The 17,161-nt window shown below is 48.0% G+C and overlaps 1 protein-coding gene across 1 annotated transcript in view; it reads right to left on the bottom strand.

The window, feature by feature from the left end:
• POLD1 (DNA polymerase delta 1, catalytic subunit) overlaps positions 1-16,381 on the bottom strand; it is a 31,831-nt gene extending 15,450 nt beyond the window's left edge. Inside the window, exons 1-16 of the mRNA XM_083582497.1 lie at positions 16,143-16,381; positions 13,347-13,546; positions 12,368-12,481; positions 11,361-11,501; positions 11,127-11,252; positions 10,347-10,515; positions 9,123-9,237; positions 8,355-8,484; positions 7,565-7,731; positions 6,483-6,587; positions 5,884-6,024; positions 5,628-5,738; positions 3,850-4,041; positions 3,060-3,148; positions 1,724-1,840; positions 628-741 (exon numbers count right to left, since the gene is read on the bottom strand). Coding sequence (XP_083438623.1) covers positions 628-741; positions 1,724-1,840; positions 3,060-3,148; positions 3,850-4,041; positions 5,628-5,738; positions 5,884-6,024; positions 6,483-6,587; positions 7,565-7,731; positions 8,355-8,484; positions 9,123-9,237; positions 10,347-10,515; positions 11,127-11,252; positions 11,361-11,501; positions 12,368-12,481; positions 13,347-13,546; positions 16,143-16,267 — 2,156 coding nt within the window. The 5' untranslated portion in view covers positions 16,268-16,381. The remainder of the gene's footprint in view (positions 1-627; positions 742-1,723; positions 1,841-3,059; positions 3,149-3,849; positions 4,042-5,627; positions 5,739-5,883; positions 6,025-6,482; positions 6,588-7,564; positions 7,732-8,354; positions 8,485-9,122; positions 9,238-10,346; positions 10,516-11,126; positions 11,253-11,360; positions 11,502-12,367; positions 12,482-13,346; positions 13,547-16,142) is intronic.
• Positions 16,382-17,161: the final 780 nt, after the last annotated feature.

Raw genomic sequence — 17,161 nt, 5'->3', positions numbered from 1 at the left:
GTCCCAAAACAACTGGAGAGCCGAGTTTGCCTATGCCTGCTTTAGAGCACCCTTGCAAATAAGCCTACAAAAGTTCCTAGCCTGAAACGAAACATCACTAGCATGGAGAGCTCCCTTCCTCTGCATAGGAGCCTTTTGCATTTCTATGCTGTGTAAGGAGGAGAGGGCCTTCTTTCCTCTGGCATCTCCCATGTGGGTAGACAGCAGGCAACAGAATGCTTGGTCCCTCCTCCACCAGCCTGATCACTCACCATGCACTCGCCTGCATCCAATTCCTTGTCGCCTGTGGCTACCAGGTGAGTTCTTTAATACAAGGCTGCTTAAACCTTATTTCCCAGTCAGGGAAACCAGAACTCCTTCTCCAGATGCTCGGTCTTGCACAGGAAGACGCCTTCCTATGAGCTGGATTATCGGCCCCTCTAAGTCAGGTATTGTCTACTAGGACTGCCAACAGCTGCCCAAGGTCCTGGTTCTGCTATCAGCTGGAGGTGCTGGGGACTGACCCAGGAACACTCTGTGTGCAAGGAAGGTGCTCGAGCCCCAAGTTATGGGCCTGCCCTCTCTTCTTCCAATTATCTTACACCCGAAAACTTCCCCACCGCTCCACACATGCGCCTCCTACTTCACCTCTTGCGGGCAGCCAGGAGGTTCTCCAAGATCTCAGGCAGCAGCCCTTTGCGGACGGACTCCTTCACAAAGTGGTCCCCAGTCGGGGTGCGGATGAACTGCTCTGCCGAAAGCCTATGAGGAAGAAGCGGCAATCCATCAGAGCCTAGCCACCCCCTTTGACGCACAACACCACCCCAGTCTCCAGCCCCTCCCTGCTATATCCCCTCCACTATTATTGGGGTCCACTAATATATGCCATTTGGATAGCTTCCATGGTCACTCACTCCAATTCCCTGCTCCCCTAATTTTATCTCCCCTAAGACCATGCCAGGAAAGAGAATAGTTCTCCCCCTTCTTCTGGGACATCAGTGATACAGCCAGGGTGGTCTCACACTAATAATAATAATAATAATAATAATAATAATAATAATAATAATAATTTGTATACCACCCTATACCCGCAGATCTCAGAGTGGTTCATAACATAAAATCGCAATATAAAAAACACAAATTACATAATAATAAAAAAACAAACACAACCTAATAATCCCCCCTTGACTTTCCATCTTACTTAGGATCCCCCATGTAAAAAAAGTAAAGGTAAAGGACCCCTGGGCAGTTAAGTCCAGTCAAAGGCAACTATGGGGTGGCGTCACTCATCTCGCTTTCAGGCCGAGGGAGCCTGCGTTTGTCCACAGACAGCTTTCCAGGTCATGTGGCCAGAATGACTAAACCACATCTGGCGCAACGGGACACCATGACAGAAACCAGAATGCATGGAAACGCCGTTTATCTTCCTGATGCAGCGGTGCCTATTTATCTACTTGCGCTGGCCTGCTTTCGAACTGCTAGGTTGGCAGGAGCTGGGACAAAGCAACGGGAGCTCACTCCATCATGGGGATTCGAACCGCCAACCTTCCGATCGGCAAGCCCAAGAGGTTCAGTGGCTTAGACCACAGCGCCACCCGCATCCCCCATGTGAGACACCAGGGAGGAGCACTCCCCCACCACCCCAGGGCTGCAAAGCTGGTCCCTTGACTCCTCCCTGCAGTTTAGGCTGTTGTTCCCTTCAATTATTTCTGCAGTCCTTTATATCAGACCCTTTTCTACTCACCCATAGCGATCAACCGCCCCCTGTTGCAGCAGCGTGGTATAGCACAGGTTGTGAGCCATCATGATGGAAGGGTACAGGGAGGAGAAGTCCAAGGTCGCTATGGGCACGTCATAATAGCTAGAAGAGAACAGTGGGTCTGTTATTCTCTTCATACACAGAAACACAGGAAGCTGCCTTGTAACACTGAGTCGGGTCACTGGTCCATCAAGCTCAGTACTGCCTAAACTGACTGGCATTGGCTCTCTAGGACCTTAACCAAGGGTCTCTCCCAGCCCTATCTGCAGATGCCAGGGATTGGGCCTAAGTTCTTCTACATGCAAGCAAGCTATGAGCCATGGCCCTTTCCTGCCTCCGATAAACTATACACCTTACCCTAGGCCCCAATCCTTGGTTCCATCTCTCCCACTTCCTGCCCCATGACTCATTCTCATCAGAATCCTTCTCCCAAGGTAGAGCTTATAATAATTTATTCATTGTACCCCGCTCACCTAACTGGGTTTGCCCCAGCCGCTCTGGGCGACTTGCAGCAAATTAAAACGTTAAGGCACAGTGATACATCAAACATTTAAAACTTCCCTATACAGGGCTGCCTTCAGATATCCTCTGAAAGTCAGGTGGTTGTTTATTTCCTTGACATCTGGTGGGAGGGCGTTCTACAGGGCGGGTGCCACTACTGAGAAGGCCCTCTGTCTGGTTCCCCGTAACCTCGCTTCTCTCAGTGAGGGAACCACCAAAAGGCCCTCAGAGCTGGACCTCAGTGTCCAGGCTGAATGATGGGGGTGGAGACACTCCTTCAGGTATACAGTGGACACTCAGGTTGCGAACGTGATCTGTGTGGGATGCAAATTCGCAACCCGCAGCGTTCACAACCTGCAGCGGCTCATCTGCGCATGCGTGGGTTGCTATTCAGCGCTTCAGCACATGCGCAAAGCGCAATTTAGCCCTTCTGCGCATGCGTGACCGCCAAAACCCGGAAGTAATCCGTTCCAGTACTTCTGGGTTTCGGCGGTCCGTAACCCAAAAAAACCACAACCTGAAGCGTCTGTAACCCGAGGTATGACTGTACAGGGCTGAAACCATTTAGGGCTTTAAAAGTCAGCACCAACACCTAGAATTTTGCTCCTAAATGTGCTGAGAGCCAATGTAGATCTTTTCTCCTCCATTGCTCCCAAAGTGGAATAACATGGGCTCCAGCTGCCTTATCCTCAGCCCTGCTCCTTCCTCCCCTTCTGGCCTCCATCCCTGCTCCAAGATGTCACCCCAGTGCTTTCCTGTACCAACTCACAACAGGCTGTGAAAAAACCCCTGCCCCAGCTTCAGGTCCTGCTGGCCTTACCCTTTCAGAGGTTCAATGACGGTAGCCCCAGCATAGTCTTCCCCGCCTTCTGACTTCACCACCGGCATAACCAGATTCTGCTTCATGGCCTTTGGGCAGAGAAAAGTTGTCAGTTTTGGGTTTGCCTTGGTGCTCTCCCATCAACCACAATGTTATACCCAGGCGGGTCTGTCCCACTTGCCTCGTGTGCTGCCTGCCAATCCCTGCACTTCTTATTATATCAACAGAAACAACAAAGAGAGCACTTTAGAAGTTAAAATAATTTAAAAAGCAGTGTGGTGTAGGGGTTAGAGTTGGGGAATTAAAAATCACTGCTCAAACGTGAATTAGGTGACTAGGCCCTAGTAAAATGTCTGGGTGGAGGGAAAGAGGAGCCAATCTAACAGGGGTTTTGTGAAGAATGAGAGTTACATTGCAATATTATCCATGTCTACTCAAAAGTAAGCCCCACCAAGTTCAATGGGACTTGTTCAGAGGTGAGTGAATATAAGACTGCTGCCTTGGAATGCAAAGTGCTTTGCATTTTAGAACAACCACGTGCATGTTTATTAATGGAAAGCTTTCAAAACTCAAATGATTTCTGTGAACCCCTCTCTGACTAATTTTTTTTTTAAATGATACTAATGTATATAAGAAGAATTGGTCTTATATATATGATCTTAGCAGCCTGAATAATAATTGCAACTCGTGGAAAACAGCCCCGAATCCAAAACTGGATGCTTGGTACCACTCACTCTGGAATATAGCTTTCCCTTGCGTCCAACTCAAGAGAAAAGCCAGGAACTCTCACCTGCCGCAGGAGCTGGGAGACAACCTTGATTTGCTGGCCACGCGCCAGGAGATAGCTGAGAGGGACACCTGTCACTCTGGCCATCTCCATGTAGTTGATGACACACATGAGCTTCTCTAAAAGCCGCAGGGGCAGGTAGGCATCCTTGAGGCAGTACACAGCTAGTCGCCGACGGGACTGGTCCGAGCCATTCTGCAAGAGGAGAGGGGAGAGAAAAGACTTTTGGACTTGGAAAAAGCAGGAAAGAGACCTTTCCTTCTGGATGAACAGAAACAAAGGGGAGGTTCAGTGGAAGAGAACAGGTTCAGACATCTCCAGGTGGGGCTTAGAAAGACCTCCCTGGGAAATCTGCAGAGCTGCCGGCACTCAAGAGTTGACAACACAGAGTGAGAAGGATCTATGGGCCGGCATGGTATCCACTGGCAGCTTCCTCTGAAGAGACAAAGGTTATTTGCTTGAGGGATATGGAGAGCAAAAGCTTGCAAATTCAGAAAACAGCAAATACTTTTGGCTAGACGGGAACAGAAGGTGGATAAAGTTATTGGTTGATCCATACTTCCCCCCACTCTTTAAGAGCTATAAGCAGACAGGCTGTTGACGATTCCATTATCTAGTACAGTGTTTCCCAAACTTGGGTCTCCAGCTTTTTGGGGAGCACTAGAGCTCCCATCATTGTAGTCCAAGAACAACTGGCGACTCAAGTTTGGGAAACACTGATCTAGTAGATTAACGACCACCAAGAAAGAGTACTCTTGGTGGCGGGTCTCAACATTATGAACCAGCTGCTTGTTAAGAATCACAGGATTCAGAATCCTGGGCTAAAAAACCCTACCTTTTGGACAACCCATTCTTGTAGTTTATATGCCTTTTGGTTTTACTTGATCTTATTGGCTGACATTTAGAGTTTCACCACCACCCTTATTGCTCCTTTTGGGGGGAAAACATTTTTTAAAATGTTTTAAAAGTTCATTTTGGTTGGAAAGTCAGGTTATAATTTTTCTAAGTGGAGATAGCACAGGAAAGAACAGATGGCTGCAGGAACACCACTCCATAAACAAAGGGGCCTTCTGATGATCAGTGTATACAATTAAATGAATTTCCACAACCATGAGAGTTTTAAAAATCGCCTTTTAAAAAAGTTAAATTTCCCTAAAATCTAAATTATTGATTGCGAAGATAATGGGTTTTCCAAGAGTCTCCCATAGACCAGGCACTAAACCTTAAGTACTTACCCTGCCTCAGACAAAACCAGTATGAACCTAGCTTGTGTACTGATAGGAATCTCAGTAAAGGAGCAGTTCTCAAATTCTGTCACACAGGGCTTTGTAAAGACCCTAAACAGATACAGCTTCATGCCAGCCCTTGAGCCCAGGGAACCCCAGAAAAGGTCGTTCTGGGAGGCTAAGTGTGTTGAATTGGCTAAACCTAGCACTCCGGATATTTCAGGCGTCAGAAGAAAAAATACAGTGGTACCTCGGGTTAAGTACTTAATTCGTTCCGGAGGTCCGTTCTTAACCTGAAACTGTTCTTAACCTGAAGCGCCACTTTAGCTAATGAGGCCTCCTGCTGCTGCCGCACCACCGGAGAACGATTTCTGTTCTCATCCTGAAGCAAAGTTCTTAACCCGAGGTAATATTTCTGGGTTAGCGGAGTCTGTAACCTGAAGCGTATGTAACCTGAAGTACCACTGTAAATGGACAGTCAAGAATAAAAGTCACCAGGCGTTTGTTCTACAGAGGAAAGCTTCTAGGCCACAAGGTCTGGCTGCTCACTGTCACCTGCAAATCTGTGATGATAGAGTGCTGTACGTCTTCCTTCTGCTCTTGCAAAAAGTGATAGCTGACAGCATTCAGCGTGTAGGAGCGCAATTTGTAGTCCCGCAGCAAAACCTGGCGAGGGAGGAAGAGAAGAGAAGAAATGGCTAAGATGGGGAAGTGAACATGGTCCAGTGGGCAAAATGCTCACTCACCATCTTTGCTCACTCACCATCTTTCAGCACTTCATCTGCAAAACGGGTCTATCACCCTTGCTTACCTGAAGCAGATCAAACTGGATTCTGCCTTCCATGTTAATGACTTTATTCTCTCGCCGGCCCATCTGCTTGGACTGGAAGGAAGAGTCACGGATGACGGACTTACGTGCAGGAATACGGCCCAGAAAGGGAAATGTGGTAACCTGGGGTGGGAAGAGATGCAGAAAAGGAAGCTGTGAGCCATGGCAGGAAGATAAAGGCAGGACGCTTATACGTAAGGCTGCATCGTTTAATCAGTTAAGTGGTTCGATTCATTGAAAGTGCACCTGATTACCTGGGAATCAGATTTTCAAAACCGTTTTAAGTACAAAGTATTTGTAAAAAGTTCAGAGGGCAAACACCATCTCATGTACGCAGACCTCTAAAGGGAAAACCTACAAAGGGGTACAGATAAGCCTTTGCGAGTGTGACAGTTCACGCATTTGGGGTGGGGAGGGTGGGGGCAGTGGCCAGTTTCCGCAGTTTCAAAAGATTCCACACTCCTGGCCTGGAACCTGTCAGACAAAGCAAAGCGTGGCCTGTTTTAATGCAGGAATAGCCACAGAACTGCACTTGCAGTGGCAGGCAAAACATGTACTTGGTCAGAGAAAGCTAGGCTCACCTTGAGGGTCTGGGCACGGGTGATGAGGTACGGGAAGTCGAAGTTCTGGATGTTATAACCAGTGATGATGTCCGGGTCCACTGTCCGTATGAATTCTGCCCAGGCCTGGAAGAAAGTTGTGATATTTGGCTATATGGAGCTGTCGTACGCAGAACGTGTAATAGGGTCTGTCTATCCCACTACTGTTTCCTCTGTCTGGCAGAGGCTTTCAGCAATCCAGGATCTCAGGATGAGGCCCTTCCAAGCTTTGCCACTTGTTTGCAGAGGAAATGACCTGCGCCTCCATGGACAGCTGTGAGTTACCCCGTTCAGGACGAGGGAGTCCCCCACGCCTGCCTGCCCTCTAGAAACAGTACTTCTGTCTTGTCAGGATTCAACCTCAATCCGTTAACTGACACCCATTCTCCAACCCCCTTTAGATACTCGAACAGGACATTCACCACCTTCACTGGTTCCGATTGAAAAGAGAGGTAGAGTTGGGTATCATCCGCATACTGGTAAACACCCAGCCCCAACCACCTGATGATCCCTCCCAGAGGCTTTATATACCGTATTTTTCGCTCTACAGCACGCACCCGACCATAACACGCACGTAGTTTTTAGAGGAGGAAAATCCGTAGGCATGCCACCCGTAGGCATTCCCTCCATAACACGCACAGACATTTCCCCTTAATTTCTAGGAGGAAAAAAGTGAGTGTTATGGTGCAAAAAATACGGTAGATGTTAAAAAGCATGGGGGAGAGGACAGAGCCCTTTAGTTTTAAAATTATTATTATATTATAGTATAGTATGTTTAATATACTGATAGGAAACCCACTGAAGGCAGCTTCCAGTATGTAATTCATGAGGATATACAGGATAAGTTTAAAATCATGTAACACCATCAACACCATTCGCAACCAGAGGTACCACTGTACATGTTGTTGAAAACAAACAATCATCCCCACAGACTAAGCCAGATAGCTTAGTACGTACACCTCCATATACAGCATTCCACTGCAACCCCCAGGGGCCTCCACCGCTGCTCAGATCCTCCACACACTTCTCAGGGCATTTTCTAGCCCCGATATCGCCCCTGTTACCTTGAGCAGCTCCGCCTCCTTTTGGAAGCAGAGCACCTGGGAACCCACGATAGGGGCACAGCTCTGCAAGGTGAAGACATTGCGCACAAAAGGGTCCTTCTCCCCCTGGCGGAGGACCATATTGGCGATCTGGATCACTGGGTCCTTCTCCGGTTCAGGGAAAATACCTGAACAGGGAAACGAAACAAAATGCAGAATGGGACTGTCAATGGAAAAACTGACAGCTCCCCACTGCCTTTCAGGGACTGTGGAATTGGCTATCTGTTCTGGATCGCAGCAATGATGAATCCACTGTTATGGTTTATCCCCTTCACTTATAACACCTGCCCACACCAATAGTTAATCTCACAAGTTCTTCTGAGTTCATACACTGCCAGGGTGTCTTTTGCCAACTCTAAGCCTAGACACCCTGCCCTTGATATTACAGTAAGACTTAGGTAAGTTATTGTTCGCTCTGAAATCTAAGGAACAGCCGCCTGCCCAGGAAAAATAAGAATCCCCAGCTTGTCAGGGCTACTGCACAAACCACTACATAATAATACACTATTTCTTGTGGGCTGACTCAGATTGCCTGCAAAAATGACCTCAGGAAGAGACATTTCAGTGTTGAATGTATGTCTTACCGAACAGGGCCATTTAGACCAAGATAAGTTTCAGATTTGTAAAACCTTGTCATTTGTTATAAAACTTATGAAGTTACTCAGCAGAGTCCTGGTTAACTAGCCTCCCACCTACCAGGACCTAAAAACTTTCTCATCATGTCTTGTTCTGCCCCAACTTTCCTCGATACCTTTGCGTCCAGCACATTCAATGTCGAAACTGAGCACACGCAAGGGGGCAATGCGCTGCCACTCTCCCTCGGGCGGGTGGCTCACGAAATCCATCCAGGCGATATCAGCCTCCAGTTGACACAGCGACACCTAGGGGTGAGGAGGAAAAGGAAGAATTAATGAGGAATTCCTACAGCCGCTGAGGGATGCGGATGGCGCTGTGGGTTAAACCACAGAGCCTAGGACTTGCCGATCAGAATGTCGGCAGTTCGAATCCCCGCGACGGGGTGAGCTCCCGTTGTTCGGTCCCTGCTCCTGCCAACCTAGCAGTTTGAAAGCACATCAAAGTGCAAGTAGATAAATAGGTACCACTCAGGCGGGAAGGTAAACGGCATTTCCGTGCGCTGCTCTGGTTCGCCAGAAGCGGCTTAGTCATGGTGGCCGCATGACCCGGAAGCTGTACGCCGGCTCCCTTGGCCAATAAAGCGAGATGAGCGCCGCAACCCCTGAGTCGGTCACAACTGGACCTAATGGTCAGGGGTCCCTTTACCTTTACCTTCTACAGCCGCTAACATGTAGTTTTCAGCTCTGAAGATTTCCTATCCTGACTGCACACACTGTGTTTATATCTTCCAGAAGAAAATATCCCCCACTAGGCACAAAACACCAAACTCTGCTCAGGTCCAGCCAACTAAAAGCTATGCCAACTCAGACATCTCCAAACACACCTTTCTCCACCTGCTCAACTCTACACCTTCAGAAACCTGTCCTCTCCCCAACCCCAGCACCTTGGGTGGGTTATCCTTGCTGGATTCTCCAGCAGGCTGTTCTTGTCGCAGGCGGTACTTTCCGGCAGGCAGTTCAATCCAGTTGCAGCCAACAACATCCCGGTCCACCATGAACCTAAGTTGGGAGAGAAATCTTGGGTTTGATGGGAGCTGGGTAGAGAAAGACTTGGAAAGAAATCACACCTTCCCCCATCTGCCTCAAATATAATGCAGGAGAGGAGAGGAGGGAAAGTAGATGGGAGCGTTAAGGGAACAGAGGCAAACAGGGTGTTTCAGCAGGCGCCTCACACTCAAGACTCTATCCAGGTGTGCTTGTAACTCACTTCTACCTATGTCCCACACTGCAGGATCACAGTCATTTGATTCTGATGGGGAAGTAATGGCATCTCTGCAAACATACCCGGATATGTGTGTTAAGACCAAAAACTCACCCAGTCTTCTCACATAATCAATAATAATAATAATAGTAGTAATAATAATAATAACAGTAGTAATAATAATTTATTATTTCTTACCCCCCCCCCCCAATCTGGATGGGTTTCCCCAGCCACTCTGGGCGGCTCCCAACAGAATATTAAAAACACAATAAAACATCAAACATTAAAAACTTCCCTAAACAGGGCTGCCTTCAGATGTCTTCTAAAAGTCAGATAGTTGTTTATTTCCTTGACATCTGATGGGAAGACATTCCACAGGGTGGGAGTCACTACTGAGAAGGCCCTCTGCCTGGTTCCCTGTAACCTCACTTCTCGCAGTGAGGGAACCACCAAAAGGCCGTCGGAGCTGGACTTCAGTGTCCGGGCTGAGCGATGAGGGTGAAGACGCTCCTTCAGGTATCCTGGGCCGAGGCCGTTTAGGGCTTTAAAGGTCAGCACCAACGCTTTGAATTGTGCTCGGAAACGTACTGGGAGCCAATGCGGATCTCTCAGAACCGGTGTTATATGGTCTTGGTGGCCACTCCCAGTCACCAGTCTAGCTGCTGCATTCTGGATTTGTTGTAGTTTCCGGGTCACCTTCAAAGGTAGCCCCACGTAGAGCGTGTTGCAGTAGTCCAAGCCTATGCAGTCTGAGCTTCTGCATATGCCACACATTCCCAAGCAACCGTGAGGGCTAGAAACTGCATTCTGCTGAAGCTGTTTAGCTCTGATTGGTTGAACAGAGCAGGGTGAAAAATGCCAGCTTTCTGAGGAGGGAACATTCAAACATGGGGTTGGACTGTCCTACCTGATTTCAAAGTCAATGTTCGATTCGTAGGCTTGATAGTGGAGCACTCCCAGCGTCCCACAGCGTAGTCCCTGTTCCAGCAACCTCTTGGCTGGTGCAATTAGCCGGGGCAACGCCATAGTAATTTTCAGGAAGGGTGCAAGATGTTGCCCATGGTAGCCATACATGTCTAAGTGAGCAGGGGAAAAGTCTTAAGGCCCCGGGGGAATTCAGACTCCTCAAACCTTACCACAAATCCCCATCTCCTCCCGTTCCTGACATCTACAACTTTCAGATCTGCACCTTACTTCTTCCCTCCAACCCTGCACATCTGGCGGAGACCGCAAGCGCTCCAAGCAGGAAGTTCATAAACATTACAGTTGTAATGTTTCATAAAGCTACTTACAAGCATAAGGACTAGGATCGGTCAACGACTTTAGAACTCTTTTGCTCCTATTATACATACAACACAATCTTGCCTATTCAGGCCGGACTCAACCGCTACAAACAGCATGAGGAATTGAGCATGAAAAGGCAACACTGTTCCGGGTGCTAAAAGAGCAAGGCTGCTGTGATTTTAATGCTCTGCAGGCACCCCAAATCTGGATCTAACACAGGGTTTCCCAATCTTGGGTCTCAAGCTGCTTTTGGACTACAATTCCCATCATCTCTGACCATTGGTCCTGCTAGCTAGAGATGATGGGAGTTGTAGTCCAAGACCCAAGTTTGGGCAGCCCTGGTCTAACCCAACCATCTTTCCAGACAAAGGGGTTGCCTACACACAAACTGTCTTGTGCTCACTTTGCTTGTTGCAGATCTCCACTGCCAGAACAACTTGGGTCAGACCGTCTTTGTTGGATCGCATGTCCCGGATGACAGCCGCATTCAGTTCCCGCTGAAAGTCAGCCAGATGTTCTGCTTGGAATCCTGGAGAAAAGTTAACAGGAAGAGGAAGGGGAGCAGGAGACTGACTAAGCTGCAGAAGGAAGGAGGGTGGTTTGGGGAGAACCCCTCCCCCTGTAGCCAAACACTCACCAGCCTGGGCGGGCACATAGAAATAGGGCGCAAAGCCATGGATGTGGCAGCAGATACTGTTGCCAGCTCCAGTGACTCCAAACATCCGCAGGACAGGAACTGGACCCTGAGTGGATCCTGGGAAGCCAGGGAGGTGAGCGCCTGCCTCAAGAAGAGAGAGAGGCTGGATCAGTTGCTGAATGTTGATAATGTACAATTAGTATTTAACTATTTAAATTACAAATGTCTTTCCACTAAAAAAACATCTCTAGTGAACCATGTATGATATGAACTTAAAAAATGCTCTTTTAGACCACTTCTAACTTTTTAATATACAGTGGTACCTCGGGTTACATACGCTTCAGGTTACATACGCTTCAGGTTACAGACTCTGCTAACCCAGAAATAGTACCTCGGGTTAAGAACTTTGCTTCAGGATGAGAACAGAAATCGTGCAGCGGCGGCACAGTGGCAGCAGGAGGCCCCATTAGTTAAAGTGGTGCTTCAGGTTAAGAACAGTTTCAGGTTAAGAACGGACCTCCGGAACGAATCAAGTACTGAACCCGAGGTACCACTGTATATTTTAGCAGAATCAGCCCACATTATTTTGGTACATTTTCCATTCCATAACCTTAAGGGCTAGCAACTTAACATTTATTTTCTTTCAGAACGAAAGAGTTCACAATACTTTGCACACAGATTTCCAAATATACCTTCCTCCAAGCTTGCCATGATACCTTTCCTCATCCCAACAATCAGAAAAATGGGACTACAATTTCTCTGGGGAATTCCAGACTTTATCCACTCTGTCCGGCAAACAGGGCTAAGAATATTATGGGGCTATTGTAGCTATCAAAAGCCCCAGGAAGTATAACAGCTTCAGACTTCCCTTTCTGTAGCAGAGAGTTATTGTTCAGTAAGGCAAAGGGAATACCTAGTTCGGCAAACCCCTTCCCAGAAGGAATGGAATCCATTCTGCAGCACCTTCAAGACCTTTTCGTCAGCATTTTATTCGCTTATGTACTCACCCACATAATAATCTAGTTCCACTTGCTGGAAACACAGAGCTTCCTCTTTCGGGTTTATTTTGGGAGGCGGTGGTCTCTGCCATTTTGGATTCTGCACCGATGAGAAGAGATTACCTGAAGGGAGCAGAGAAACTCACATCAATCACAACCATCAATTCTCTTTTGACCAACTACAAATTTGGAGCGGCTAAAGATCTTGCGGGACGCGGGTGGCGCTGTGGGTTAAACCACAGAGCCTAGGACTTGCCGATCAGAAGGTCGGCGGTTCGAATCCCCGCGACGGGGTGAGCTCCCGTTGTTCGGTCCCTGCTCCTGCCAACCTAACAGTTTGAAAGCACGTCAAAGTGCAAGTAGATAAATAGGTACCGCTCCAGCGGGAAGGTAAACGGCGTTTCTGTATGCTGCTCTGGTTCGCCAGAAGCGGCTTAGTCATGCTGGCCACATGACCCGGAAGCTGTACACCGGCTCCCTCGGCCAATAAAGCGAGATGAGCGCCGCAACCCCAGAGTCGGCCACGACTGGACCTAATGGTCAGGGGTCCCTTTACCTTTACCTTAAAGATCTTGCACCTTCCAAGTTCAAAATGCTAGTTGCAAAGAGTAGGAAGAAGAGAGATGGGGCAGCACCAAAAATAAAAATAAAAAAGGAAAGGCAAAGTTTCACAGTGGTTTCAATTGAACATAATATGCAATGTGCTCAACATTACTCAGTGCCACATCTAGAAGGCCCATGGTTTCCCACCTGGTTTATTGCTGTAATTCAGCATTCAATGGTACATAAAAAAAAAAGAAATGCTGAATGCTACACTGAACTACACTGGCCCATGGGGCTGATGGGAGCCTGTTCAGCAATATCTGGAAGGCCAAAGGCTCCCCATACCACCACCAAACATACATTTTGCTTTGTCAGTCCGCTGCCCAACCTTTCTGACTCATTTGCCTAGGTAGTCTGCTCCGTATATGGTACCCATGTAACTCACCAAAGGGGATGACATCAGGTACCAACTGTGCTTCCTTCACCTCCAGAGCCATCTCAGCCTCTACCTCATCCAAAAAGGCCAGTTCCTCTTCAAACTGTGAGGGGCCATCCTCCTCCCAATCACCTCCTCGTGACTTCTTCCGCTGGGAAGGAGTAGGCTCCCCCACAGAAGCCTTCCGTTTGCTTTCCATATTGGCATTCCTAGAAGAGAGAAAAGAGTGTCCCACATCAATAGCCAAACCAGTTCTTCATAAATGTCACAGTCTTCCCCAAAGACTTCCACAACTCCTGGTTACACTATGAAAGCAAAAAAAAAAATTTTCCTTTCCAGTAGCACCTTAAAGACCAACTAAGTTAGTTCTTGGTATGAGCTTTCGTGTGCATGCACACTTCTTCAGATACCTAGTGTGCATGCACACGAAAGCTCATACCAAGAACTAACTTAGTTGGTCTTTAAGGTGCTACTGGAAAGGGAAATTTTTTTTTTTGTTTTGACTATGGCAGACCAACACGGCTACCTATCTGTAACTGGAAGTATGAAAGCAGACAGGGATCTGTCAACTGGGGTAACCCATGTGGTGCCCTCCAGATTTTCTTTGACTACAACTCCCATCAGTCCTAGTCACCATGACCATTGATTAAGGATGATGGGAGCTGTAGTCCAACAATGCCTGGAGGATTATCCCTCATTGGCTATCGCTGACCTAAACTAGGAATACACCATAGCCCCCTTTGCAGCCATTGTTCACATTATACATTGCTAAAGGGTCCAGTACTCTCATGGAATTGTGCTTCCCTGCCATGATACCCACCCACTGCACCCACCCAAAAATGTGGCACCAGCTTTCACCTATTCCCCTGATATAGTGACAACTGTACACTTTGCCTATTACGATGCACAGCAAGAATATGTAAATCCTTTCTGCTGCATGCATTCACACTGAAAGACTAAGTTCAAAGGCCAGTGATTATAATTAAGGCCTTACTCATGAAATAAATAAAAACAAAATTATGTTTGTTTTACTGAAAGGCAGCCTCAGAGGTTGCAATGAGCAAGCTAAGGGAGACTGTTTAACACTTCCCCTGTCTGTCATTTATCCACTCCAAACTCTTGCCCTCAAATGTTTCCCCACCTGCCAGGTAGAGGCTATTCTGGGCAGATAAACAGCAGGAAGAGAAATAGTTAAGCAACTCTTCATCTTCCAAATTGATCCTCTGCTCAAAATGACAGCTGCAATCACCCCAACCTGCAAACATATATGCAAACCTTCAGGAGAAGATATATTTTGTGAGTTTGGCTCCGAATTCTCTTTAAAGCACATAAGGATGGTCATACTGAATCAAAGTAACGGCTCATGAAGATTAGCATTATTTCACCAGTGGCTGGCCAGATGCCCCCAGGGAAATTCACAGGCTGGCTTGACAGAAACAGCCATCACCACCTATGACTTTGCTCCTTCAAGGCTATCAGAGGTAGAAGACACAACAAAAACTGCACTGCATGAATTTTACACAATTCTTTTTAAAGCCATTTCCCAGCAGCAATTGATGAACCATTGGGTTTGATCCAGAAGGGAAGCTCTTTGGAGCAATCACAGTACCAGAATCAACCACCGACAAGAGCACTTAAGAACCATAGGCCGCCTAAGATTATCACCTGCTCCCCGTGATCAACCCCACCCCAGGGGTGCCAGCTTGAATAAAATATATGGGGGGGGGGGAAGCAAGGTAAGTCCTGCCCCACATACTCAATCACAAGATACTCTTTGAAAGGAAATGCCCATTAATGGGGGGAGGGGGTTGCCCCCTCAACTATTTCATTGAGGGGGCCAAAAGGACCTTAGGCCCTAGGAGCTGGATCCTATGCCCTACCCCCACATTAACCTGCTGCCCTCTTCTTTCAATGCAGCCTGCTCTAGTTTAATGATAATAATAATAATGAGGGATCTGATTTCTTTCCACAGGGCCTGTAAGACAGAGTTGTTCCGCCTGGCCTTGGCTTAGAATCAGTTTGATTCCCTCCCCCTCTTTCTTTTTCCTTTCTCCTCCTGTGATGAGGCTGCATCCTAATGTTTTAATGTTGTGTTTTAATCTTGTTTTTTTAAATTGTATTTTAATCAACTTGCTTTTATTACCTCGGGTTAAGTACTTAATTTGTTCCGGAGGTCCGTTCTTAACCTGAAACTGTTCTTAACCTGAAGCACCACTTTAGCTAATGGAGCCTCCTGCTGCCACCGCTCCGCTGGAGCACGATTTCTGTTCTTATCCTGAAGCAAAATTCTTAACCCGAGGTACTATTTCTGGGTTAGTGGAGGCTGTAACCTGAAGCATATGTAACCTGAAGCGTATGTAACCTGAGGTACCACTGTATTGGTTGTTAGCCGCCCTGAACCCGGTCTTGGCTGGGGAGGGCGGGGTATAAATAAAATGTATTATTATTATTTATACCCCGACCATCTGGCTGCGTTTCCTCAGTCACTCTAATTTCCTTTTCCACACGACCCTTCTCCCAGGAGCACCCACACCTTCCATGCCTTCAGCACCCAGCACCCACCCCACTCCCAATTGCTTCTAAGAGTCTCCAATAGACCACACTTCCTACTGCCCCTAACCCGGGGGGGGGGCAGCCAAGCGGGCCTGCAGGTGTTGCTGGACCCCCAACTACCGTCAGCCCCAGGCTCCCTGCCTCAGTCTCTGCCCCCAGGGAACCCCTATGGGCTCGCTCACGTCACCCACCCTCTCCCCATACCGGCAGCCCACCCCACCCCAAAACCACTTCAAACCCGCACACTCTCACCTCACTACCCCTACTCCCTCGACCAGTCTCCCGCCAACAAGTTCAGGGGAGGAGCCTGCCACTCCAGCCCCTTGTTGCCATGCCAACCCTCTTCCCATTGGCCACCGCCTCTGTGTTTTCTTCATCCGGGTAGCGGCGGGAATCCAAACTCAGCCTTCGGCGAGTGGTCGGATGGAACACGCATGCGTAAGACCTACTACCCTCCGGCCGGCCGCCCCCGCCGCCATGTTTGGAGTGGCAAAAAGGGGTGGAGGGAAGCAGCCATACCTAACTGAGCATGCGTAAATGCTGCGGCCGGGTTTCGGCGGGTGGGCGGGGTGACTGGACTTGGGCATAGGCTAATACGCATGCGTAGCATGATTCGCGGCGAGCGCCATAAGGAGTGTGGCTTCAGGTGGGTGGGCTGAAACGGCATGTTGAGAAGGGCGTTTAAGATCTCGCCCTATTTGTAGAGATTCAGCCTTTAGCCCTTCTGCCCTTTTTAGTTCCTGTCTGGAAATGTTGCTGACTGCGTGAGCACAGAGCAGGTGCAAGGGTTCAGGGCATAGCCACGTTCACCCAGCCATTCATTGTCACTTAACTACGCTTATATCCTTCCCAGGGATGTAGTGGCAAATTCAGAAGTGCAGGGTCCCTTCATCATTGTCACAGCTACACCCCATTCTAATATTATACAATAACCTTCTAACTGCACAGTAGGAATAAATGTGATGCATTGCAACAATATATACAGATCTCCACGTGCTCGATCTTCTATTTTCTGTGTACATATGGGGCCATGTTGGATCAATCCATCAACCTCTGATGGATGATTTTTAGAACATGGGTAGGCAAACTCTTGAGAGTCCCATGGACTGCAAGAAGATCAAACCTATCCATTCTTAAGGAAATCAACCCTGAGTGCTCACTGGAAGGACAGATCCTGAAGCTGAGACTCCAGTACTTTGGCCACCTCATGAGAAGAGAAGACTCCCTGGAAAAGACCCTGATGTTGGGAAAGATGGAGGGCACAAGGAGAA

Source organism: Podarcis filfolensis (assembly GCF_964270895.1).
Source record: "Podarcis filfolensis genome assembly, chromosome: 13".
In the NCBI taxonomy this organism is placed as follows: Eukaryota; Metazoa; Chordata; class Lepidosauria; order Squamata; family Lacertidae; genus Podarcis; species Podarcis filfolensis.
Note: the sequence above shows the minus strand (reverse complement) of the source record. Positions and strands in the feature narration are given on the sequence as shown.